General features: G+C 38.1%; 1 protein-coding gene across 1 annotated transcript; it reads right to left on the bottom strand.

The window, feature by feature from the left end:
- Positions 1–607: 607 nt before the first annotated feature.
- Positions 608–24,404, bottom strand: LOC149004582 (Cyclophilin-like peptidyl-prolyl cis-trans isomerase family protein). Its single transcript, XM_089167611.1, has 12 exons — positions 22,259–24,404; positions 11,845–12,105; positions 11,628–11,717; positions 10,836–10,931; positions 6,765–6,872; positions 6,641–6,690; positions 4,580–4,682; positions 3,784–3,837; positions 2,083–2,241; positions 1,864–1,986; positions 1,656–1,705; positions 608–1,510 (listed from the first exon to the last, which is right to left on the bottom strand). Exons 1-12 carry the CDS (start codon positions 22,430–22,432, stop codon positions 1,399–1,401), a joined length of 1,380 nt encoding a protein of 459 aa, XP_089023737.1. The 5' UTR covers positions 22,433–24,404; the 3' UTR covers positions 608–1,398.
- Positions 24,405–26,288: the final 1,884 nt, after the last annotated feature.

Raw genomic sequence — 26,288 nt, 5'->3', positions numbered from 1 at the left:
ACCTAGCTAATGACACTTACCCATCAATGTGGTAGTTTTGCTTTATCTTTTGACCGTGTAGATAGATAAGAAACCTTGGAGAAAAGAGCCCAACTGGAGCTTGTGACAATATCACAAGTCACATTCTAGTAAATTGTAAGTTAGTTTATCCGTAGAAATTGGGGATTATAAGATGTATGACTAACTACTGCACTCTGCACTCTCGTCATCAGCGAATTGAAAGCATGCACATTAACCGTGTTAAAGGCTTAAAGCAGCCAATTTTGATGTCGTGTTCACTCTTGAAGTCAAGTTTCTTAATTAAAGTTAAAGTAAAAAGAGAAAGAGTGTTATCTGGTCATATATGTATTTTATGTGAGTCTATAGTTAAAACGCACAAAGCACTTTTGAGTGTTTGAAAATGATCAGCTTGAAGTTTAGTACCACATTTCAGTGAAATTTCGCTATATCAGTACTTGGTGGAACAAAACAAGCAACGAAATCAAAAAGTTTGAAAAATCGACAAAATTTGAACAAAAGGTTCCAAACTTTTGCAGAAATTTCAAAATTTCGATCGTCTTGATACCGACTGAGATGACCGAAATTCCGCACCTTGCCTTGAAGACCTTTTTAAACTTTTTCCATTCAAGCTCAATGGTTAAAACCAGGTAGTTTAAACTCATGCTGAGTGGGATGCGGGTGGCCCATGTTAAAACTTACATTGTCTAAGCATTGAATGGACCATGCATATCTTGGCTTCCCTGCCTAGAAAGATAGCTTTACTTTCCTTGCAATCAGTGGGAATACTGTCAACAGTAGGTAATCTTGCCGTTAATCAAATTGTTCGCACTAACCCTTGAATTAGAATAGTACACATGACTAAATCCTATAACTCACAGGACACTCACTAGAAGAGCCCCTCTAAGAATATCCAAATTGATCGTTCAAGCAAAGAAATTGTCCTTCAAATTAATGCATGACAAAGAAAGAGAAAAAGGCTCTTCACAGGAGTCGAAAGATGAACCATTCCATGCATCGATTATTTTTACCATAGAGCAGATATGGGAAGCCATTACTTCCGACTATGTCCATCAAGTTGATCTCATTGCACAAATACAGCGAAAAACAACGTAACTTTCATGATCGTACACGTACAGCAGAAACAATGTAAAGAAGCATTCCGGAGTCCATGAATATGGCTATTTCTTTTTACTTTTTCTTTTCATTTTTTCTTTCTTTTTTTTTTCCCCTCCTCTCCTCTCCTCTCCTCTCCTCTCCTCTATGAATTATGTTCTATTATAACATGGGCAAGAGAACAGAACCAGTCTGCACAACTTATCCCTAGAAAATCAAGTAAATGCCATCTGAAGAAGAAACATAATGAAGAGAATTGAAATGAGACACAAGGTAGAGGGAATATCAGCTCTCATCTGGTAATACAAGGCGATCACTGCCTTCCACTAGTCTTGCTGATTGGATCACATCTCCAGTTTTGATCTGTGAAAGTACATCTCTCCCCAAAGTTGTGTATCTGCATATTGAAACCATAGAAGACAAAGCAGAGACAGCCACCAATACCCAAATCAAGTCCAAATTACAGGAAATTATCATAACCAATATGTTCTTGGGAGATGATACCCAAAATATAATGGGGTGTTAAAGATTTAGAGACATACCCAAAAACGGAAAATTGGCCTTCATCAAAAGACAACCCTCCTAATCCAGCCTGTGGTAATTGAATATGCACACATTGTTAATTACTAAAAGTAATTCCAGTGTTATGGATGCCATAGAGGATAATGCACAAGATTGAGAGAACTTGACAGAGGCTCCAAGACCCTGGTTCAATTACTTATGGTGAATGATGAGAGCAGTTAAACTTACATTTCTCTTATCATAGAGATAAAAGAAAAACTGGTATGGTGATGAGTACTCCTCTGAGACTTCACTGTGTGCCATAGCAACTGCCCCATAAACAGACAGTGGCAGAACCGGCAGTTCCCCATCCTACCATATGAGAGAAAACATAGCAACATTACATTGTACAGAAACAGCATCTTGAGTGCCATTAATGAACCAAAGTGCAATGAAAAAGAAACAAACCTGCACACTTAGTGTTGATCTGTATAATGGTTCAAATTGCCCAGATGGCATTATTTCTAAGGGGATGTCATAACCTTTATTCTTCTTGAGCTCATTGTCTGCTAGAACTGCTTGATTCACACATTTAACCTTCACCCCATCATATGCCCCATCTACCACCTGAAAGAGCAGCTCCCTTAGGGCCATTCAAATCAAATGATTCTGACAATAGCTCAAGTTTTTTCCACCAGTGAGCAGAGATATGAAAAAGGAAACAAGAATTACCAACATATGTTCAGATATGTATGGGATATCTAGGAGTTCTGATCCATTAAACTTAACATGACAAATGGTCTAGTAAGATTTGAAAAGAAAACAAAAAACAACCAAATTTCAAATTGTGTTTTCCCTCAATGGAATAAGGGCTTGGTAGATAGTCTTTCTTTCTTTTATGATGGTTCAAGCTGTTAATTTTGTGCATATATAGATACTCTCTTAGAAGAATAAATAAATAAGTAAATGTAAAATCCCAGTGACAGGCATTTTATATGAATGAGCACCAAAATATTGTGAGAAAGAAATGAACGACATTCAGATAAGTGGGAATTAGTGGAGTAAACAAATAAGTGGGAATTAGTGGAGTAAACAAACATGGAAAATAGCCTTTTGTGGGAACCATGGTGCCTGTGCCTGGAAAAAGGAAGGTTAAACAATCGCCCTGCCCAATGAATTGCAAAATGACCGCCCTATTTGATGCCTCCATGCACACTTCCATTAGCCTCCACACATGTGCAGGGGCCTCACTCTTGACATGGGAAACACTTTCCCATAATACATATATGATGTTCAATGCATGAGTGGCAAAACTAGGAAGGATAAGACAAGGAATGATCATAATAGAGTTGGCCTGGGAGTTGCCCAAATAAGTAATAAGTTACGAAAAAGTCGTTTGAGGTGGCATGGCCACAGGAGGCCTATAAATGCCCTTGTATGGATAAGTGATATAATCCAGATTGAGGGAATTAGAAGAATTAAGGGCAGACCTAAGATAACCTTAAGAGAAGTGGTTGAGAAAGGACATGCGTAGCTTAGGCCCTGCAGCTAGCAGAGCCTCAAATAGAACTGATTGGAAGGCAAGAACTCATATAGCCAACCCTATTTAGTTGGGACAAGGCTTGATGATGACGATGATGATATGTTGTTCACTCATTAGAACTCTAACCCCATTTAGTTGGGACCAGGATTTGCTAGTCGTTCAGCCAAGACCGCCGGACAGAGTGCTTATGATTGAGCCACTTGGAACTCTGATGTGCCCATTCCAACCATTGCATAGGTAGGCCATCTGGCATTTCCATATTTCAGGTTCATGGGTCACCGTACAACTTCCTATCCCTTATTGTCAACCAAATCATTTCTCAAATTATAGACCTTATAATCAATTTTAAACTCTTTGAATTTTTTTAACATTTCTATTTTACCACTCACTCATATGCCTTGTGTTGAGACTCACCACATTATGGGTGAAGCAGGAACATCAAACATGTCTTCAAAGTGGACGCAAATCTGCAATATGGCAGATATAGGAACCTGTCCAGGAAAGCTTTGTTCTATGTATAGAAACCCATAATGTGATATCAAAATAAAACTGTAAACAGCGATGACTATGGTTTGTTTAAGAAATCTGTAAATACAGGAGGCCCAAGTATAGTTCAAGTACCTTACCAGTTTTGCAAAGTTCCCTGCTGTCAGTGGTGCAGAATACCCATCAAGAACAACCTGAAGATATAACTTACTGATCAAACTCCAAATTCAGAGATTTGCATCAATTGGACTACAGACTAGTTAGACCTCGATTTAGCGCAAGAACATACACCTATAATGCCATGTATGCTAGTCACAAAAGCCTACACATCTAGGTTGACAACAACAACATTATACACCCTTGGCTGGCATTCCAAATTTTACCAATCCAATGATAAATAATTGGGTGCTGAAAACCACACATACGACATGACAGTTGAAAACTAACCATACAACCAGTATATCTCAAGTTAAGGCCCCACTCTGAAGTATCATATTGATACATTCAGCAGCCAATCAGCCATGTACAACACATATGGTGGCATTTCACAGGAGACATGGATTAGGTCTACAAAGCATCTTAATACAAGGACAAGTAAGGAAAAATTGTAACCATAGCAGGTTAGAGTTTTTTCAGGTGTTCACACTTCACAAATGACATAATGCATCACAAATAGGTATGCGTAAGGTTATATTAATTAAACCGAAAATCAGCCTCATAAATAGTACAAATTTTCGAATTAAATTGACCATGAAACTTCACCATATTTTGATACTTAACAGTGTAGCATTAAGGAAAAAATGCAGAATATCTTGGTGGGTTTTGTACAGTACTATTTACAGTGCAGGAAACTTCATATATGCTACAATTTGAAAAAGTACAGATGCTTATCAGGTTAACCATACGTCACTCTAAACAATAGGAGGTTAAGCAAACCTGCATTGTGACAACATTCCTTGGTTCCCCACCAGCAGCCGGAGAAAATGCTGAACCATCACTTCTCTGGATGGTGAATTCAACAGTTCCTCTGCCAGTAAGCCTACATGGAATTGCCACATTGAGGGGTAAGAACCTAAATGAATGGAAAAACATCTGCCTGCAGTACATAGCAGTGCAGCACCACATGCTGACACTTGGATATTATCGAATTTAACAGCTGAGATTAAAATGGAATGAGTAATATGAAGATTCCAAATTTAAACCCATCTAACATACCCCACCGTAGAGTTAAACCCATACCCAGCCACTCTGATCACTCATTTTCTCTCCTGAGTCCTGCCTTTATCTCCTCGTCTCTCACCTTCCTGTTCAGGTTCTGTGACTCCTTGGGCAGAGGAACACATCTCCCCCCCCCCTCTGCCACCGGTCACTTCGCAGGATCCTCCCTCGGAGGTCGAAGATCGACCTCCAGCGCAACAGATCTGGCCCCATTAGTTACTATAATAGACATTTTTAAACTGTAGATTCTTTCTACTCAATCAGTCTTCTTCACTTTTCCTCTGCAAATGAAGAGAAATCCCATTGGGAAGAGTCGCCAAGAACACTCTTTCAGTTTTCAAAGATCCCAGCCGATGGTTGATCTAAAACCTTGTGGAGACAGCTGATCCATCCTCAATATTCTTGATATATATTCTAATGATTTCAAGGTTGTATCTCAGTTCTTCCTCTTTACCATGGAAGGAAAAAAAAGCTCAGTTCTTCCTTGTGAAGCAAGCAGAGTGGGTTAGTTATGCGAGGAATTATTTTCGATTATTTAAATCCTCTCCCTTGGTTCTAATGAGTGCAGTTGATTACAAATTCAAGGATTAAAATATTGAGAAGCTTTCAGGATTATTCAAAATATTTCAGTACAACAAATCATTTGTTAAATCTCTGAGTCATGCACTACAGCCTAAGAAGTGGCACTCAAGGAAGGAAGGTTGGGTTCTAATTTCCAATTTACAGGAGACTGGGAAAGTATTAGTTCTTTGAGACGGAAGGATGGAGGGGTTGTGCAGCAGAGTTGCAGCAGTCTCAGAATCGACTATGTTAGGAGCATTTTTCTAGAGTTGTAGGTGACAATAGTCTTATCAATGGGAGTTCTTGAATCCCTGACGACCATATATGCAGAAGCACAGCCGGCTGATTCCCAGAGGTTGGCGAATTTGATTCGGGCATAAAAAGTGAACCCGACAAAACAGGTCCTGTTTGGTTAAATGAAACTCAAAAAATCCTAACGTTGGATTGTAATCTTCCACGTGGCATTCCAAGAGAGTGCACCGTTGTGCACTGCAGGCGATCTGCACAGCAGACACTGTTTTTCCACAACACCCCCAAAAACAAAAAAAAGAGCTTATCCATATTATATAAACCTTTGCTTCTGCACACAGGTAAGAGAAAAATATAATCAACTTAACATATGTTGTTTGGCAATAACTACTAACCTTCGTTTGTTTGTAAGATAAAAAGGGGTGGGAAAAATAAACAGGTGGGACCGGAAGTGGGGTGGGGGAATAAGAAAGGAAGGAAAGGATTTTGTGGAAAAGTTTAAAATGTGGGTTCCACTTTTATCATTTCCCTCTCTTTCCCACAAAGTCCCCCTAAAAATGTAGGACTTTTAAAAAAGATAGGGTGAGAAAAGTGGGATGCCCCAATAAACCAAACAAACCTAGATTTTGAAATTTTGCGGAAAAGTTTACTTTTTCCCACCCCACTCCAAGTTCTACAAACAAACAGTACCTAATGTTTAAATTTGAAATATGAGAATAAGCGCTCTTGGGATTGAGGTCCCTCTTGGTTCCCATCTGTGGATACAGTAAGCATGTTAAGCGTTTCATGCTGCTATCTCCAGTCTCCACGCTCCATCTGAATCTAAACTTACATAGAGGATTAGGGGCAAGGCTCTACTTTTTTTCACTTACCACTATCATTAGCTAGGTCAAATATCTCCAACAATTTAAAGACAAAGAATCCAATTGTAAATTGAACATTTCCAGAAGATCCATGGGGGAATTTTACCTTGGGTATTTCAAGTATTGCTGTGGCAACAAAAATGACAACCCTGGAGCCTGTGAAGAATGGAATTGTGGAGAGGTTTCAGCTTTTTTTAAAGTTATATACATAGTAAAACCACTAGCAGTACCTGTAACAACTCAAGCTCTGCAACAGTATCCAGTGAAGATGCAAGACCTACTGATACTTTATCTGGGTCCTTATCCTTAATTGATTCAAGAAGGTTCTTCAAACCACCCTGCAAAGCAAAGAAAACCCAAAGAATTAGCTACATTTTGCTATTCCTATAAATAGGATAAGTTTTATTCCTATAAATTAGCTCCGCCAGCGTTTACTGCCAGTCCCAAGCCCAGGTAAAGGAGGAGGGTTGGTGTGTCAAGTCGACAGCCAGCACTGGAAAAAATCTAGCCAAACCCTTTTCATGGATTCGACCTTATATGATAAACGGTATGCTAGGATGTCGCCCGACAAAAGAAGCAACACGCTACACTATGGCCCGAATGTATTGATAAGTGGGCAAGGGTAGGGCGTCCCTTGTAAGCAAGGCGTCACATCGGCGCTCAAATGCGGTGATAAGTAAGCAAGGGTTCCCGCACCATAGACGAATACGGGTAAAGAATCTAGTCCAGAAATGTAGAATTAGATTGGCATCTTGGAATATAGGATCTTCGACAAGTAAAAGCTTAGAATTAATAGACGTTGTGAGAAAAAGAAGGTTAATATAGCTTGCATTCAAGAGATTAGATAAAAGGGTAAAAAAGCTAAAGAGTTAGATGACTTTAAACTTTGGTATACTGGGAATAAACCTAATAAAAATGGAGTAGGGTATAATAGTGGATAAAGATTTAAAGAATGATGTGGTGGATGTTAAAAGAGTAGGTAATAGGATTATTGCTATCAAGCTTGTAAAGGGGAAAAAGATTGTAAATATATGTGCATATGCACCTCAAGTAGGATTGGATGAAAGTCTGAAGTTAGAATTTTGGGAAAATATGGATGGTTTAATGCAAGGAATTCATCAAAGAGAAAAGATTATCATAGGTGGTGATCTAAATGGATATATTGGAAAATATCAAAGAGGCTATGACAGTGTTCATGGAGGTTATGGTTTTGGAGAGAGGAATGAGGAAGGGATCTCAATTTTAGATTTTGTAGTTGCTTTTGATCTATCTACTATAAATACTTACTTCAAACAGAGAGAGGAGCATTTAATTACCATTAAAAGTGGACATCATAGAAGCCTAATAGATTTCTTCCAATACTAGAAGGACTGATAGATTGTTGTGCAAGGATTGCAAGGTGATACCAAGAAAAAGCTTAACTGCATACATAGACTTGTGGTCTTGAATATGTGTCTAACCTCAAAAACTCATAAATAGTGCAAGATTAACTATCCTAGGATAAGATGGTGGAACTTTAAATGAGAATGATTGAAATCCTTCACTAATGAAATAATCAAACAAGGAAAGTGGGAATTTAAAGGGGACACTAATGAGAATGAACTGGTTACGTGTATAAAAAAAGGAGGCTACAGATGTCCTAGGTGAATCAAAAGGAAAGCTCCATTCTTATAGAGAGACCTAGTGGTGGGATTGTGAGGTTCAAATTGCCGTTAGAAATAAGAAGGCTAGTTTTAAAACATGGCAAAGGACTAAGGATGTTGAGGACCTTCAAAGGTATAGGTTGGCTAGAAATGAAGCTGAGAAATTGCGGGAAAAACAAGGGAAAAGAAGTATAAAGAGTTATATAATAAGTTGGGCACCAAAGAAGGGAAAAAATCTATTTATAAGATAGCTAAAATAAGAGATAGGAAGAGTAGAGATCTTAACCAAGTTAGATGTATTAAAAGCGAAGATGGTAAAGTATTAGTTTGTGATGAGGACATTAAGAAGATATGGGAAATCTATTTCTCTAGTCTACTAAATGAGCACACTTCAAGTATCTATGAGTCGGGCAATTACACCATCTACCAAGGCACCGATTTTCAAACATATATACTGAGAATTACAATGTCCGAAGTAAAAGAAGCATTAAAGAGGATGAAACTAGGCAAGACACAAGACCTTGATGAAATCCCAATAAAAGTATGGAAAAGCTTAGGAACCCACAGGCTAGCTTGGTTGACAAAGTTCTTTAATAAGATTATAAGCACAGGAAAAATGTCAAATGAATAGAGGAGAAGCATTGTGGTTCTAGTTTACAAAAGTAAAGAAGATATTCAAAGCTGTAGTAACTATAAAGGCATTAAACTAATGAGCCATACAATGAAATTATAGGAGAGAGTAATTGAAACCCATTTGAGAGTTGAGACACTTAACCACAATTACGAAGAATCAATTTAGGTTTATGTTGGAAGATCTATGACAAATGCTATTTACCTAATTAGGAGACTTATGGAAAGGTATAGAGAGTGTAAGAAAGACCTGCATATGGTATTTATTGACCTAAAAAAAAGCTTATGATAGAGTTCTTAGATTGTTAATTGGCAAGTACTAGAAAAAAAAAAGGTCGCAAATAAATACATGGACATAGTTAAGGATATGTAGAATGGTTTAGTGACAAGCGTAAGAATAGTGGGGGGCCAAGGTAACGAATTCCTAATTACAGTTGGGCTATATCAAGGATCAACTTTAAACCCATATCTATTTGCACCTATAATGGATGAATTAACCAAAGACATTCAAAACGAGCTTCCTTGGTGTATGCTTTTTGCTGATGATGTTGTGTTGATGGATAAGACTCAAGTAGGGATTAATACCAAGTTAGAATCATGGAGAGCAGCTTTGGAATTAAGAGATTTTAAACTATGTAGAACGAAAACAAAATATCTATTGGCTTAATGGGTGGTGAACTGACAAAAGGGTTCCCGAGTGATGTTTTAGGCATGGTAAAAAAATTCGAGGAAACCGAGGTGGGGAAAATGGGAATCTATGGTGGAAACTTTAGGAAATCAGGATTTCACAGCAAGACAAGGTTTTGAGGTGGGATCCTGTATTTAATTATTGAGTTGAATGCATATTGTAGCTAAAAATAATGGAGGTATTCAAGAATAACATCATGTAGAGTTGTCCAAAGTACATTGTAAACTACTCTTAGGTAACATTATATATAATTTATAACTCAGTGACAATAAAAGAGGTGATATAGAGGATAATGTTTCCCAAAGAATCAAAATAGGGTGGATGAAGTGGAGAGGTACGTCCAGGGTCTTGTGTGATCGACGTATTCCATTAAAGCTTAAAGGAAAATTCTATAGGACCGTCGTTCAACCAGCTATGATGTACGGTGCAAAGTGTTAAGCTGTTAAAAAAATCATGTAGATAAACTTAGTGTAGCAGAAATGAGGATGCTAATATGGATGAGTGGCAAAACTAGGAAGGATAAGATAAGAAATGATCATATTAGAGTTGGTTTGGGAGTTGCTTCCATAAGTGATAAGCTACGAGAAAGTCGTTTGAGGTGGCATGGCCACGTTCAACGGAGGCCTTTAAATGTTTATGTACGGAGAAGTGATATAATCCAAATTGAAGGAACCAAGAGAGCTAGAGACAAATCTAAGATAATCTTAAAAGAAGTGGTGAGAAAGGATATGCATAACTTAGGTCTTGTATCTAGCATGGCCTCAAACAGAACTGACTAGAGGGCAAGAATCCATGTAGCCAACCCCATTTAGTTGGGAAAAGGCTTATTGTTATTGTTGTTGTAGTGATGCAAGACTTTTTATTTTTCAATTTTGGCAAATTCATCATTTGGAATAGGTAAAACTATCAAATCTGAGAAACAAAACCCAAAGAAATGGTGCTTTTGATATACAACTCAATTTACATATCTTTAAGCTGCCTGATATCATAAAGTTAAGCAAAAGGTCAGTTTGTAAAATCCCCCTAGTTGGTTTCTTTTTTTTGGCCAAATTTAACTTCTTCATTTTTTTACATTTTTTTTATGAGGTTCATCCGGGCCAGCTTGCGCGCACCACGATTACATCCTCAAATTAATGCCGCCGAATGGGTGCGAACCCAAGACCTCCCCGTGGGAGGTAGAGTCTTTAACCGCTTTACTACCCCATCATTGGCCCCCTAGTTGGTTTCAACCAACACTCAAATTGGCACAAACTTTAGCTAAGACAAAACATTCACATAATATTGCATCACAAAACAATGAAAAAAAGGTTCTAGTCTACCTGACATTCATCCTATTGTACCTTTCCATCTATAAGAGAGGCATACAGAACAGAACCCTTTTCCTTAAGATCTGTCGGTATACTACCCAGGATGGACTCCTTCTCGTCTGTTGCAATCTGAAAGAAGAAGAATGTGAAAATTAAGATTCAATATTTCAGAGTTAAATTACACAATGAAGAATTAATTTTTTTCTTTTTTTTTTTAATCTGGAGTTGGGATGCTTAAACATGGTTATCAAAAGTGGGGAAGCCCCTAGAAGTCCTGGAGAATGGAGAGCTCAGAGAAATGACTGATGAGGCCATGTACCACATAACGATGTACATCTCTGCTGCTCTATCATGACAAATAATTGAAAGTCATCCTTCACTGAGTTGGAACCATAATTGTGAAGGCACCACATTGTTGGTGTCAGATTGCATCTAAGCTCCTTCAAATGCCTTGGTTCTCCTAGACACCTTGACAACTATGTTTGGAACACACATAATGCTCTTAACACGTTGAATGAAAGTAAACCGAAAAGACTACATATCACTATCTCAGATTGACTGGAGACTGGAGAGGACAAGTTTCATCGTTCAATAAGGCCAACCCAGTACACAATGAACTCCCAAGAACATTCAATACTATTGTATGAATCTTAACTCTGAAGAACCTGATTGGGACACAATACGTATTTTTTCTTGCTTTTTGGTAAACATAGCATCAGAAAACCAACCAATGTTAAACCAAGAGAATATGGCTAGTCAAAGTTGCAACTGTACTAAGGTGATTACACTTGAGAGGTGCCAAAACCAGACACAAGAAAACAATACCTTCAGAGCTCTCTTCACATTCCCTTCCATGGTACCATAGGGCTTTCTCTGTGGAATCCTTAGCAGGAATGAGATTTCCTCAAGAGATTCCTAATAAAAATTTAGGAAACTAGACAAAATCAGTTTTGACAGATGAGATTCTTAATTGAAAATTATGCAACCAAACAAAACTACTTTTAACTTTGAGAATAATGTCTCACATGGGAAATGCACTAACCTGCATAGTTTTCATGTTTGTGTTTGCTGGAATTGCCTTTCTCAAAGCAAGTTCTCCAGTTCTTGGAACCTTCGTGTCAGGTGAATAAAGCACAGCTTCTGCCACAGAATTTAGCCATGGGTTCCAGCCCTCCAAAGGTAGTGGAGAAGAGATTTGGACAAACATGATGATCACAAGAATTGCACTCTTAAGTTTCTTCATTTTATGAATAAACGCTGAAATATATGGCGCTGTAGGAAAATCATGCAGGTCTGGTGATTCCTGAACAGGATTTAAAAAAAGAACTACAAAAATTAGAGGCTCATTGCAGGAGATGGGATTCCCTTTTGCACAATGCAACACCTTAAAAAATATTGTTATTACTCTTGGTCAGTGTTAAGTTGTACCAATAAGTCAAATTCAACTCTGCCATAGAAAAATAGGCTTCCCCAAACACTGGATGTCAAAGCATAATAGTGGACTGTGGAGTCAATAAAGCTGCCTAATAGACCTCAAAAACAATTAATCTGCATTTTAGCATATCAGTTGTAGCTGAGACAACAATATGGTGATACTGCACAGAGGATCTCATACTGCAACTAGACACAAAAAATCCTCATGTGTAGGCACTCATTCTGTGAAGATTGAGCTTAATTTGGAAGCACAAAGTTGAACAACCCCAGATTTTAAGAAGTAAATTGTTTCTTCAAATCACAACTATGAAACAGGTTCACATGCTCAAGAGCATGGTAGAAGATCTCGCTCTCGAGCGAGATCTCACTACCATGAAAAATCGAGATCTTGGTCAAGATATGTCATTTTTTGGGCGTCAACTCGGTAGCCCATCTAGATGGGTTTTAGGGACTCATTTGGGCTAAAACTTGGTATTTAGCCTATTTAAGGACTTTTGAACACACTAGTGGCCTCAGATTTGTGAGAAAACAGCCCTAAGTATGAATTCTAAGTCTACCCGTAGTGTGAAACCGAAATGCTGTAGGATTAGAGAATGCAAGGTTATATAACATGTAATATAAAACTATTAAGGCATATAAATGAAAATCAAGTGTATCAAATACATCAAATAACTTAAATGTCATCAAGATTCCATCCATATGAGTATTACAATCTTGACTTTCGAGAATAGAATGATAAAAGTATACAACCGTTAGAAATTTTATATAAGTCATTAATGCATAAGTTCATAAGACAAGTAGAGGATGATTGAGCTTCCTTTGATGTTGTCGATGTGCTAAGAATAGTTGCAAGTGAAACTTTGATTGAAATATGCAAAAAATGGGGCAAAAATTGAGAGTTCCAGCGAGATATGGCAAGATCTGGGGTGAGATATGGCGAGATCTAGGGTGAGATATGGTGAGATATAGCGAGATATAGCAAGATATGGTGAGATCTCGAGCGAGATATCCCATTTCGCATATCTCGACCTTGATCTCGTATCGGTTTACGAAAAAACCAAGATATCTCACGAGATCTCCCACCATGCTCAAGAGTCAACAGAATCTGATCTCTCTCCATGTGGTTACTTGTCCACACGGGATCCAATTACACATGGGGTCTGAGTCGTCTGACCACGAGTCAGACAGCGTCTGATCCCTTTTGGAGGGTTGGATCCATGTGGGTGGGTAACTCCACATGCTTATCTAGATTTGGTCAAATATGAAATATCCTTCAAAAGGAACCCATGTTACAAGTAGATATGGAAGGAACCATGACTGGTCATATTCAAATGTGCTCGTAAATATTTTCTTCACATGTGAACAATGGTGAAGGGAGGATCTCCTCACAATGGAGATCTGACCCTTTGTATAGCATGAAAATAGTATTTTAGATCTTGTCCAATAGGGATAAGAGTTATCAATGACGCAAGGTAACATCACTAGTGGTAAATGAATTATTCCTTATCCACTTGTGAAGGAAAACAATACCGTTTTCTTTCACTATTTCAAGGATTTAGTTTCAATAAAGCAATAAAGTTAGAATGCAGTAACGCTTCCTTTTGTCAAACATAACTACACCTTCCCAATTTTTTGGCGTCCATTGTCGACCCTTAGACTAACCAATAAGGCTTAATGTTGATGGGGGCAAGTAAAAGAAATCCTGGTATTCCTAGTGGAGGAGGCATTATCTGTAATCAGGATGACTCATTCGTTAAGGCATTATTTGTAGCCAATGGATCACGATCTCAATAAGGTAAGTATTTAGTAACACAGTTTATATTTTGCATGTTAACTACTAGTACCAAGTGGTTAATGCGCTGGGTCGTTGCAAGGCCATACAATAAGGCAGTAATCCCATTACATGAAAAAGTGAATAAGGCAAAAATCAACCAGCTGCACAGCTGGCCACAGTAATCTACACTCTCTAGCTTGGTATTACTGTCTTCTGAAGCCTATAGAACAAAGGAACTGAATGTCAACAACTGTAAGCAAAGGTAACGGCATTTTATTCCGGATAATACGTTATAAGCTTTATCTAAGCCTAGACTGCTAATTAAGCTTGAATGTGGATTGTCGGGCTTACTGCTGTGGTGAAATACATTCCACAACAATTGGTGCGTACAAAGCCAATACGGTATAAGACAAAATATGAAAAATAGAAAAGATGCAATGACACAATTTATGTGGTTTGGCATGGTGGCCAGTATCCACGAGGCAATCGCATAAAACCAATTCACTAATTAGGTAATATTACAATGGACACACCTCACCCACACTATATGCGTGGTCCACTCAACAATGAATCTCTCACTTACAATATTACCCTCACTACTCTTACCATAAGGGTAGAAATTACAAGAAGGTAATACAACAATGAGACCCCACTAGTGACAACCAACTCAATACTTGAGATCCCATTCTCTGACTCCACACACCTTGAGACTTAGCTAGTGAGTTCTCGGTTTTGAAACCCAAATTTAACATGTTTATTTTTAATAATACTATAGATGGTGGACGGCACCATCCAAATACACCATTTTATTCATGCGGGTTGAATTCACACTAACATCCATATTTTTTACATTCAAACGGTGCCATCCAAAATACTCCATCTTATTCATATGGATTGAATGCATATGGATCGAATTCACACTACAATCCATATTTTTCACATTCTCCCATTTGAAGACTAGTTGTAAGAATAGTCTTCATAATTCTGAATTGCCTAGTGTAGCCTTCGATCAAATAACAAGCCTAAAAGAATCTTTGCACCATATGAACTTCACCCTCACAATAGGTTTCATGAGAGCATATTTCACGTCATTGTTGGTCTGAAACTTTTGCAAAGTGAAAATAGGAAGATCTGGATAACTCAAAGTGATATTTCACGTTAATGTGCTTTGTCCAAAAAAGGGAACATTGTGTTTACCGCCAAATGTAATGCACTTTAACTATCGCAATGAATATTATCATCTTCTACTTGATTCTTAATTCATCAAGTTACCTCTTTAGCCAAATACCTTCTTTACATGCATTTGTAGTTGCAATGTACTTTGCCTCAGTGGTAGATAATGTCACCACAGATTGTAACTTTGACATCCAACTGACTGCACCACTAGTTAAGAAAAACAGAATCCAATGGTAGATCTCCATTTATCACAGTTTCCTGCAAAATTTGCATCCATAAAACCAACTGTAAACTTTGGCCATTGTAACAGATAACTATATCAGAAGTACCCCTCAAGTACCAAAGGATCCACTTCACAGCAATCCGATGATCTCAACAGTTCGGCATGTATTCACTGATTGCTCCCATTGTTTGTGTAGTGTTTGTTTTAAGTGCACACCATGGCAAACATAAGGGTTCCTAGTTCCTACTTCCTACTACAAATGCATATGGTACTCAAGAAACTTTTGTCTTCTCTGCATTTGTGCAAGGACTTTGTTCATAAGACAGTTTAGGACCAATGCGAAGTTTAGCATTTTGCAAATTGAAGCACCACAAAACTTTTTGAAAATAACTCTTTTGAGTTATCCAGATCTTCCTAATTCCTTCGAGTACAGTCATCCCAAGAATATGGTTCATGGCAGTGATGGCACCAAGATCTTTCATATCAAATTCCCTTACCAAATTTAGGTTTGTAATACCATCTTTATTGGTACTTGCAACCAGCATGTCATCGACATACAACAACAAGATAATGAAACCCCCATTACTATGATTGTGAACATAGGCACAATGGTCTGGTTCACATCTCTTAAAAGTTAAACCCAAAGCCCACAATGAAAGATTCAAACCACTTATACCAACATCTGGGCACTTGCTTCCATCCATAAAGTAATTTATTCCACCACAAACCAAATCCTTCATATTTTCTTCAACAAATCCTTCAAATTGATTCATATAAATCACTTCATCGAGATTCCATGCAAAAAGGCAGTATTAGCATCCAGCACCCAAAGCTCTAAATCAAGTACGGTTGCCATAATTAATACAACATGAATGGTTGTCATACAAACGACTGGAGATAAGATTTCTTTGAGATTGATAACTAACTTTTGGGCATAACCTTTCACCACTAAACGAGCTTTGTAACATTTGAAATTCCTATTAATTTCTCTTTTCAATTTATAAACCCATCTACAACCAATGGCCTTGCATCGCTTGGGTAACTTGAAAAGATCCCAAGTTTTAATTGTACTAGGCCTCCATCTTCTCATCAATAGATGCTCTTGATTGGGGAGTGTCGCTAGACTCATAGGCCTCTTGATAAGTATAGAGCTCACACTCTTAAAGTGATACATATGTAAGTTGTCAGATAATCATTAAGCCAACTGGAGGTTTAGAAGCTCTCCTCGGCCATCCTTGGTCACGTTGAGTTTCACTAACTGGTTCTTCTGTATACCCACCATCAGCTTCATCTCCAACACCTTTATCCATTTCGGTCAATTGTTCTTCAACAGGTTGAGTTTGAACTTCTTCAAGAGACCCAAGTTCAAACATCTGAGGCAAATCTTGTCTTTCTATAACAAATCTTCATTGAAGACAACATCTGAGCTTACAAATAGTTTGTGGATAGTAGTATTCTGCAACCTGTATCCCTTTTTCCTACATAGCCGACAAAAATGCACTTTCTAGACCTTGCATCAGGCTTAAGTCCTTATTCCTTAATTATTTAGGGATCCACATATAAGCGTCGCAATCGAAGGTACAGAGACCGAGTAGTCAACAAGTTTGCCAGACCATACCTTCAAGAACTTTGCCACTGAGAGCAGCAAGCAATTGTTCGGGAACGGTTCACGATATAATAAGTTTTATTTACAGCTTCAGCCCAAAAATGTTGCTCCAATCCTGCACAATTCAGCATCCTTTTAGAACTATCCATAACTGTACGATTCATACGCTTGTGGAATCCTTGGAACCATGTTTGTCTCTCAGTCTCTGAACACCACGCTCAATGCAAAAATCCATGAACTCTTACAAAGTATATTCTCCGCCATTATCGGTTTCAGACACTTTATATTTAACTACTTTTGATTTCCAACATAGCTTTAAATTTCTTAAATGAAGCAAAAGCATCACTTTTTCCTCTAATGACATAAGTCCGAACTTTTCTGGGATGGTTATTGGTAAAAGAAATTAAGTATTTTGAGCTATCCAAAGATTTAACATCTACTTCCCAAGTTTCAAAATGTATCAAATAAAAAACATTCTTAATTCTAGCAGTGGAACAAGGAAAGGAAGCTCTATGCAGCTTTCCATATAGGTAATCCTCACAAAAATCTACATTAATAGATTTTAGACTAGGTAAAAGGCCTCAATCAAGAAGTACCCAGAGTCGATGCTTGCTCATATGTCCTAAGTGTCTGTGCTAAATTATAGCAACTTTGTCACAACGTTTGCGGCAATAGCTTCACCAAACATAGTATCTCCGATCAACTTGTACAACTGCCTAATAAATCACATTTCCCAATGATGAGTGCTCCTTTAGTAATCTTCAATTGACCTTTTTTTAGCGTAATTTGAAGCCATCTTCATCAAAACTCACCAAAGATAGTAGACTCTTCCGTAGGTGAGGTACATGTACATTATAAATTGCACAAGTTATGTCATCGAATATCATAACTCGAACACTTCCAATTCTGTAATATTACATGAGTCATCATTACCCATATACATTTTACCACACAAGATTACTCATAAGTATGGAACTAATCTCTATGCGGTGTTATATGGAAAGAAGCATCCGAGTCAAGAATCAATTAGTGGTTCACATACTCAATTGAGGCCGCCAACATCACCACACCATCGTCAAAAGAATCCTCCATCTCAACAATATTAGCTTGAGAATTGTCAAACTAGATGCAAGACAAAAATCTAATTTGAAGTGTTGTTGATTCTCCTTAGATTTACAATCTTGATGCAAATAACCCTTTTGTCCACATATCCAACAAGGACCATTTTACACTATCAATTTCAACCTTAATAATTGACTCCCACTAAGACTTCCGTATATGAATCTCCCTCTAGCCACCACTATGTTACCGAAAGAGGCTTTAAGTGTTTTTGTACTTGACTTTTCTATAAGCAACATAGCCACAGCCATCTCCATGTCAAGATTAACTCCGGCACTGAGATTCATGATTAAAGGATCCCATGAATCCGGTGTAGAACACAGAAGAAGAGTTGCCTTTTCATCATCTTCAATTTCAACTCCTATGGTGGTCAATCTGACCAACAAGGTGTTAAATACGTTCAAGTATTCTTGGAATGAGGCGCCTTCCTTCATCTTCAATTTCAATTAACTACTAATAAAGAAAAAAAATTATTGGACATGGGTTTCTTTTTGTAGAGATTCTTCAACTTGTCCTACAAACCTTTGGCACTAGTTTGATCAGAGATATCAAAAAGCATAGAATCATCTGCAGCAAGTAGTAGGTCCGTCATTGTGATCTGATCTTTCACTGCAATGACACATTCTTCAATATCTTCTTCATGTCTTTTTCCCTCCAGGGCAATTAAACATGTGTCTTTCACCAACACCGCTTGCATTTTCAGCTTCCACAATAGATAATTTAATCTATTGAATTTTGAACATCATAGAAGTTGATCAGTCATTCTATAAAGCTGAAGCACATACATCAACATTGATGACTACTACCAAGGTTCATCAACTTGTGGCTCTAATACCAATTATGGTGGAAATACGTCCCACATTGGTTGGTATGTACAAAGCCAATAAGATAATAAAGACGAAATATGAAAAATAACAAAGATGCAAAGACGCACAAGCTGCATGGTTTGGCACGGCAGGTTATGTCCGCAGGGTAATACATGGAACAATTCATTGATTAAGAACAATTACAATGGACACACCTCTCCCACACTGTATGTGACACCCACTCAACAAGGACTCTCTCTCTCTTATAATATTACCATCATTGTCCTTATCATAGTGGTAGAAATAACAAGGCGGTAATAAACCAGCCTTAATGTGAACACGGTTGACCCCCCGGCCAAACCCTAAAGTGGGCCCCTCTAGGGTGACTGAACCCTCTAGGAGGGGTATTTTGGTCACTTTAGCCCTAATTTAGCGGCTTTTCATTTTCAGAATTTTATCTTTTATTTTCTGAAGAGTTTCACTCAGTTAGGAAGTCTAGTTTGAGTTGGTTGGTTAAGTTGTGGATAAGATAAGATTCTTTTACAAGAAGTGTCCTTATCTTCTAGGAGTTTTCTTTTGATTAGAATTTGTCTTTATTAGTTGTTGAGTTAGTAGTTAGCAGTTATCCTAAGGAGTTCTTTTTCAAGTGAACTTCCTTAGATAGAGTTCTAAGTTATCTAATGTTTTATTTTCAGCATGTGCCTTTTAGATATTTAGATTATATTTTAAGGGAAAAGATATGTGGTGGGATCCTAATCCATAAAGGAATCCCACTTAGAGTTTAATTATTTAGTAAGTTATAAATAGCCTATTCTTTCTTTGTATTTCTTCAAGTCTGATTATTGAATGAAAAAGTTATTGAGTTGAGGACCAGGGTTCTTGTTTGAGGGGGCATCAACAGATTTGAGTAAGTTCTTCTTCAATATTTAGCATCTATCTTCAAGCTACTTCGTCTTCCAATTCTCTGAAGCCTTCACAAATTCCAGCAACCATTAATAGCAACAGCAGTCACGAATCAAGCAAGTACAATAGCCCACCCCTTCAGCCACCTCCCTATCCTATCACACACCCTAGGCAGCCCCTTCCCCACCTCCCCTAGACCCCGCAAGATCTCCCTTGCCCCTCCCGTGTCCTGCGCACTAGGTCCCTCCCCCTTGCTGCCATATCACAGCAGCAGCATTTCCCACCCCCTGCAACCCCCCGGCCCCTGCCCCTACCACCTACGATGCTTCCCAGCCCATCCCCCACACTCTCCTGTCCCTGTGAATCTGCGATAACCCCATCCCCCTCCTCTCTGTCTCAGACTCTCTTTCTCTCCCCTCTCTGCCTTCTGGCAGATTTGAAACAGAAAAGGCAGAAAAGAAAAGAAGAAAAAGAAGAAAAAGAAGAAAAAGGAAGAAAGAAAAAAGAAAAGAAAAGAAAGAAAAGAGAAGAGAAGGAAAGATTCAAGAAAGGTTTTCAAAGATCCATCCTATATTGATCCTTCCCTAGCTTCTTTCCCATTTTCCAAATATCCCATATTTAGATCTTCATCTTTATTATCCTTTTCCCATTATTTTTACTACATCCCATAAAAGTTAAGAACCCTAATGTTATCTTTCTTCCCAATTATCCCTACCCATATGAATTTTGGGTTAACCCTAACAACCCTCAGGATGTTAATTCTTGTTTCCTAATCTTTCCCTCCAATTTCCATCTACCCATAGGATCCCATAAGATTTTGGAACCATTTGCTAGAAGATTCTAGGCAAATCCCAAATTCTAGGGAGATTCTCCTAAAAACCCTAACCCTATAACTGGATTCACATCAGATCCTACTAGTGATTACCCACCCAATTGAAAAAGAGGAAAATTTTCTTGATCTACTGTATTGATAAGGTTGTTTTAAGAAAATTACCTTGATGGGTTTTAATTTTGAAAATATTTACCTATTATCTATTTTAGTGCTTTTTGTTCCCACCTAATGAAGCTTTTGACCTTAACTACCTAAAATATCCTTTTCAGAGTTTTTTTTTTTTTTAATTCCTAAAATTTAGTTACTCTTCCTCATTTTTTTCAACTTATTCACAAAATAATTTACTCTACACTTTAATTATCAAACATCAGCTTTTTAAAAGTTTTCTTTTTAAAATCAATTTGGATTTTTACAATGATTTTCTATTTGCTAAACCAATTTCACCATATATGTTTTAAAAAATCACAATATCTTTGTTATCCATTGTATCTTAATTCTTTTAGGAATAAATTATTAAAAAAAATTGTAATAATCTTTTTTTCCCCGGTAAATTATTAAGAAAATTATGAAATTTAAATAATATTTTTCTAAAATAATTTGAACTTTGACAATGATATTTGCTAGCCACGATACTTTTTTCTTTTCTTTTTTCTTTTTTCTTTAAGGAGTAAATTATTTAAAAATAGAGCATAAGGATTGATAACAAAATTGTAGGAGAAAATTATCGAAATAATATTTAAAAAGGCAAGAGGACTAAAATTCTTTTGAAAAACATAGGTACTGGTTACTGAATTTTAGGAGTAAATGATTAAGAAAAAAACTTTAAAGGGATAATAAGATCAGTTTTGATCAAAAATTTTGTTGGGCAGAAAGGAAAAGCATTAAAATAGGTTATAGGTAAATAGTTTCAAAATTAAAACCCATTATGGTGAAACTTTTTTCTAACTACCTTAACAAGTAAATCTTTTCTAAATACAGTATATCAAGGAAATTTTCCCTTGAAAAAACCCACTAAATGCTTGAAATCTGGTTGTCTAACTCTACACGCCTTCAGACTTGACTAAGGAGTTGTCTGTTTCGAAACCCAACTTCACTCCCTCTATTTATAGAGATAGAGGAATGGGACTGAATTTGCATCTAATGTTTTTTTTCCCCTTAATAATACTACGGACGGTGCCAAAATACACTATTTTATTCATGTAGGTTGAATGCAAATGGGTTGAATTCACACTACCGTCCATATTTTTCACATTAGGATGGTGCCGTCCAAAACACACATTTTATTCATATGGACTGAACGCATATGAGTTTAATTCACACTACCGTCCACATTTTCACATATGCATCACCATAATTGTGAACCAAATGGAATCGACTTGTGATAAGGAAGAATCAGAACTTCTTGTTTAGGTCAAGAAACGGGAGAGGCAGGCATGTGGCTTCCGGTAAATTTGCAATTGCATAAAATTGCAGGTTCAGCATTCGAATAAGGTATATCTAGCTATTGCTAAAAGCTAATTTTCCATAGAAGAAGTAACCATGAAACAGAAACAAAACCTCAAATACAGAAATTCTTGACTGACCTTCGAAGGATTCTTAGCAGAAAGGCAAGGAATTTTGATGCTAGCGGCGGTTACTAGTTTCCTTTGTCTCGTACTCGCATGGTTCAGACGAAACAGAGGACGAATTGAAGGTAACGTTTGTCTTTGAAGACAATGGTTAAGTGGTACGATGGCGAATGACAACAGCGACGCCATGAGATGGAGGCTGAAATTGCAGAGGCTTTGGCGCCTCTCTTCCTCATCCTAAGATGTGAATCCACTCAATCCAGTCGAACAGTACGTTTGGACCCACAGGCCAACTAAGCAGGTCTATATATTTTTCTTTTCCCACCTAAAGCTTCCTACGGGCTAAATACAATAGGATAAGGTTAATTTTTGGAGTAAATTACATTTACATCCCCTACATTTGCATACAATTATGTTTGTAGTTTTGTACCCTTTAGATTTCATTCTATTGCGTTTACACCCCTTATCTTTTGAATTATATAGGGAAAACATTTGTAATCAAATCAATTACGAGTTTTTTTGAAGCTATTCTTTATGAGGTTTCCTAAAGAAGCTGCTTCTTTTCAAACTTCATTTTCTTGTTAGTCGGCGTCTTAAAGTGTTACCTGGTTGGATATCAGAGGTGAGCTGTGTGAGGATGCGACATTAGTGGAGGAGATAGGATGCAGCATGTTTTTTTCTTCTTATCTATTTATGTTATTGTCATCTCTCATTTACTTCTCCACCAAACTGAAGAGATCGAAATTTCGGACCGTCGGCTTGAATAATACGCATTAAATGGACAGCATTGAAGAAACACACACGCTCTTTCCTTTCTGGTGAATATTGAATTCATGGATTTTCCTCCCTGTGAGTGCTCTTATTCCTCCCTGTGAGTGTCTTTTACTCAGGTAATAGTGTTTCATAGCTTGCCGGAACAAGATATTATCCTACCTTTATGGCTCATCTTAGACCTCCGATGAGGGGCAGAGGCAGAGGCAGTCCTTCACCACGCCGAGAAACATGGAGAGAAGACTACACCGCAGAAAGCTCTGAAGTGGTGTTCTCTGATGACGAAGGGATCGACGTTGACAATACTATTGAAGACAAGGCAGCTATTACCAAACTCAATACACTAGTAGGAAAAGTCTTAAACGAGAAACCATACAGGAAACAGGCTTTGTATGAAGCTCTGCCGAGAGCTTGGAATCTAGTGCAACCAGTGGAAATCACTAAAATGGAAACGGACCAATATATGTTTTAGTTCAATCATCATCAAGACATGTTTAATGTTATAGGAGAATCACCTTGGTCGGTTTCAGGGAATATGTTGATGTTAGGACCCTAGAAAGCGGAAGGAAATTGGGCGTTTACTCATGCTGATTTTTTGAGCATGGTGTTCCGATGGAGCTGATGTCTTTGGAGTTCAGATTTCATCTTGCAACAATGTTGGGTGAACCTGGAAGCGGTATGATTGTGCGAGGAATGCAAATGGGTGAAAGAGTTCATTATTTTCACTGCCAGATTACTTTGGATTGCAGAAAACCTCTACGCCACAGAATCAATTTGCGTTGACGATCCGGAACACAATCTGAAGCCCTTGTCAAAATCGTAAAATTACCATTATTTTGTTACACTTGTGGGATCTTAGGCCATGAAGAACAGAGATGTCCTAATCTATTTGAAGAAGCAGTTCGGCAAGGCAGGAGAATCCATTTGGGGCTGCAGGTCAGAGGAGGTATACCGGATGCTCACTTGGTTTACAACGCTTCCACTATGCATTACAGTGAGTCCGACATTTCAAGAAACGCTGCAATATAACGGAGGTACCTGACAACACCGATGCACAAGGAAGAGAGGCCCTTGAAACGGAACAAAATCCGGCAACATCTATGATTCCGGTAGCTCAGATTTTCCGGCAACTGAACCAACAATTTCACACAGCCTCGACCGTTCTTGCCAACAACACACCTTCGGTTCTTCTGCCAAACAATCCACTTTGTCAGACAACCACTCTGCCAGATCAGACGCTGCACGAAGATATGCTCCCTAACAATTTCAATATGACACATCTCCACTCCCCTTCCCATTTGACATACCTCCAGCAACAAAATCCTAACCCTCAGATCCCCACATCTCCAGCGCCTCCTTCGAATTTAGAACTCCAACGTCTTCTTCTCTCTCTCCTCCCGAATCTTGCAACCATTTCACTCTTAAACCCTAATGCCTTAACCCATCCCATTAACTTGAGTCAATATACCTTACCTAATACACCAACCCTAGTTAATCCTTTAGTCACTTCCAGCCCAATCCCACTACCACTACAAACGTTCATTCCCAACACTCCAGCCCACGGTCAAATTGAATCCCCACCCCAAACCCATTTATGTTATGCAAGTCTAAATATTCAACCACCACAACCCACACCTCAAAGCCCAATCACTTTACACTCATCTTCACAACTCACAATACACACCAACTCACCCGTAACCACTGAAAACCCACATGAAACAGTTGAGCAGGGAGGGAAAAAAGTTCAAAAAAACGCAGAAGTTCGGAAGCTAACAAGTACTCTGAAGATACTAGTATGGAGGTTGAATCTCAATTGCATTTTTTAATGCAGAACCCCGTGGAGGCTGGGGAACTACAACCCCACAGGCAGTCATGATCATTACAAGCTGGAATTGTAGAGGTCTTGCGAGCCCCTCTACCATCCGCATTTTGAAAAATCTCGTCAAACAAAGGCAATCGGATGTGGTTTTCTTAATGGAAACAAAAATTTCCCAGAAGAAGGTAGAGAACATACAACGAAGGCTAAAAATGGATCGTTGTTTTGTAGTTAATCCAGATGGTTTAGCAGGGGGGTTAGCTCTGATGTGGAAAGGAAAGTTTACAAATAGAGGTGCTATTTTCTTGTCCCATATTTATTGATGCTGACATCAAATTTGACGAAAATCATCATGCTTTTGTTACATTGGTTTATGGTGACCCAATTAAAGAGAGAAGACAGGCAATTTGGGATGAATTGGAGCATCTGGGAGCAGGAAGAACAGGGGATTGGTTAGCAATAGGAGACTTTAATTCCATATTATCCTGGCAAGAAAAGAGTGGAGGTAATCGAAAAGGAGGGAAGCAGGTTTGCAGTTTTCAAAGCATGGTGGAGGCATGTGGCTTTACTGACTTAGGAGCTCAAGGTGCAGCTTTCATATGGAGTAACAAACGATTTGGTATAGGTAATGTGTGAGAACGTTTAGATCGTGCATCAACTGCAGTCGGATGGATCAAATCCTTTCCATAATCAGTGGTATACGTAGAAACAGCCGTCATATCAGACCATGCTCCAATCACTCTAGATACTTAATGATTGCCAACATCTAGCCCAAGACCTTTTCGCTTTGAGGCAATGTGGTTGAAAGAAATCTGCATCATAAAATTCCTATACTTCAGAAGGAGTTAGCATACTTACAAGGACTTCCAGTCAAGAAAGAACTCAATAGAGAGAAAATGAGCTCGCAAAAGAACTAGATCCCTTACTAGAATCTGAAGAAATTTGATGGAAACAGAAGTCACAGGTGCAATGGCTTAATGAGGGGGATCAAAATACAACCTTTTTCCATGCTTCGACATTGATACGAAGAAGACAGAACCGTATTTTGAAAATGAAGAGTTCAAATGGTGTGTGGTGCTCACAGGAAGCTGCCCTTTACAACTTATTCTCTACATACTATGAAGACTTGTTTTCATCATTGGAGATCGATGATTTCGAACTAGAGAAGGCTTTACAATGATTACCCAAGAAAACAACCAATTGTGAAAATGCAGCACTTCTTATAACACCCACAAAGGAGGAAGTGAAGGCAGCCCTCTTTGACATGAGACCTTTAAAAAGCCCTGATATTGATGGTTTCCCACCTCTCTTTTTTCAGCATTTCTAGGATTTGATTCATGAGGATTTGCATAGATTTGTTGTAAATTTCTTTGAAATAGGCTTCTTCCTAGAAGGCTCAAATGATACGTTGGTGTGTCTCATACCAAAGAAGGAGTGTCCGGAACAAGTGGAGGACTT

The sequence above is a fragment of the Hakea prostrata genome, chromosome 9 (assembly GCF_041222555.1).
Source record: "Hakea prostrata isolate BN-2017 chromosome 9, UWA_Hpros_2, whole genome shotgun sequence".
NCBI lineage: Eukaryota > Viridiplantae > Streptophyta > Magnoliopsida > Proteales > Proteaceae > Hakea > Hakea prostrata.
The sequence above is the reverse complement of the archived record's forward strand: the minus strand, read 5'-3'. Positions and strand labels throughout refer to the sequence as shown.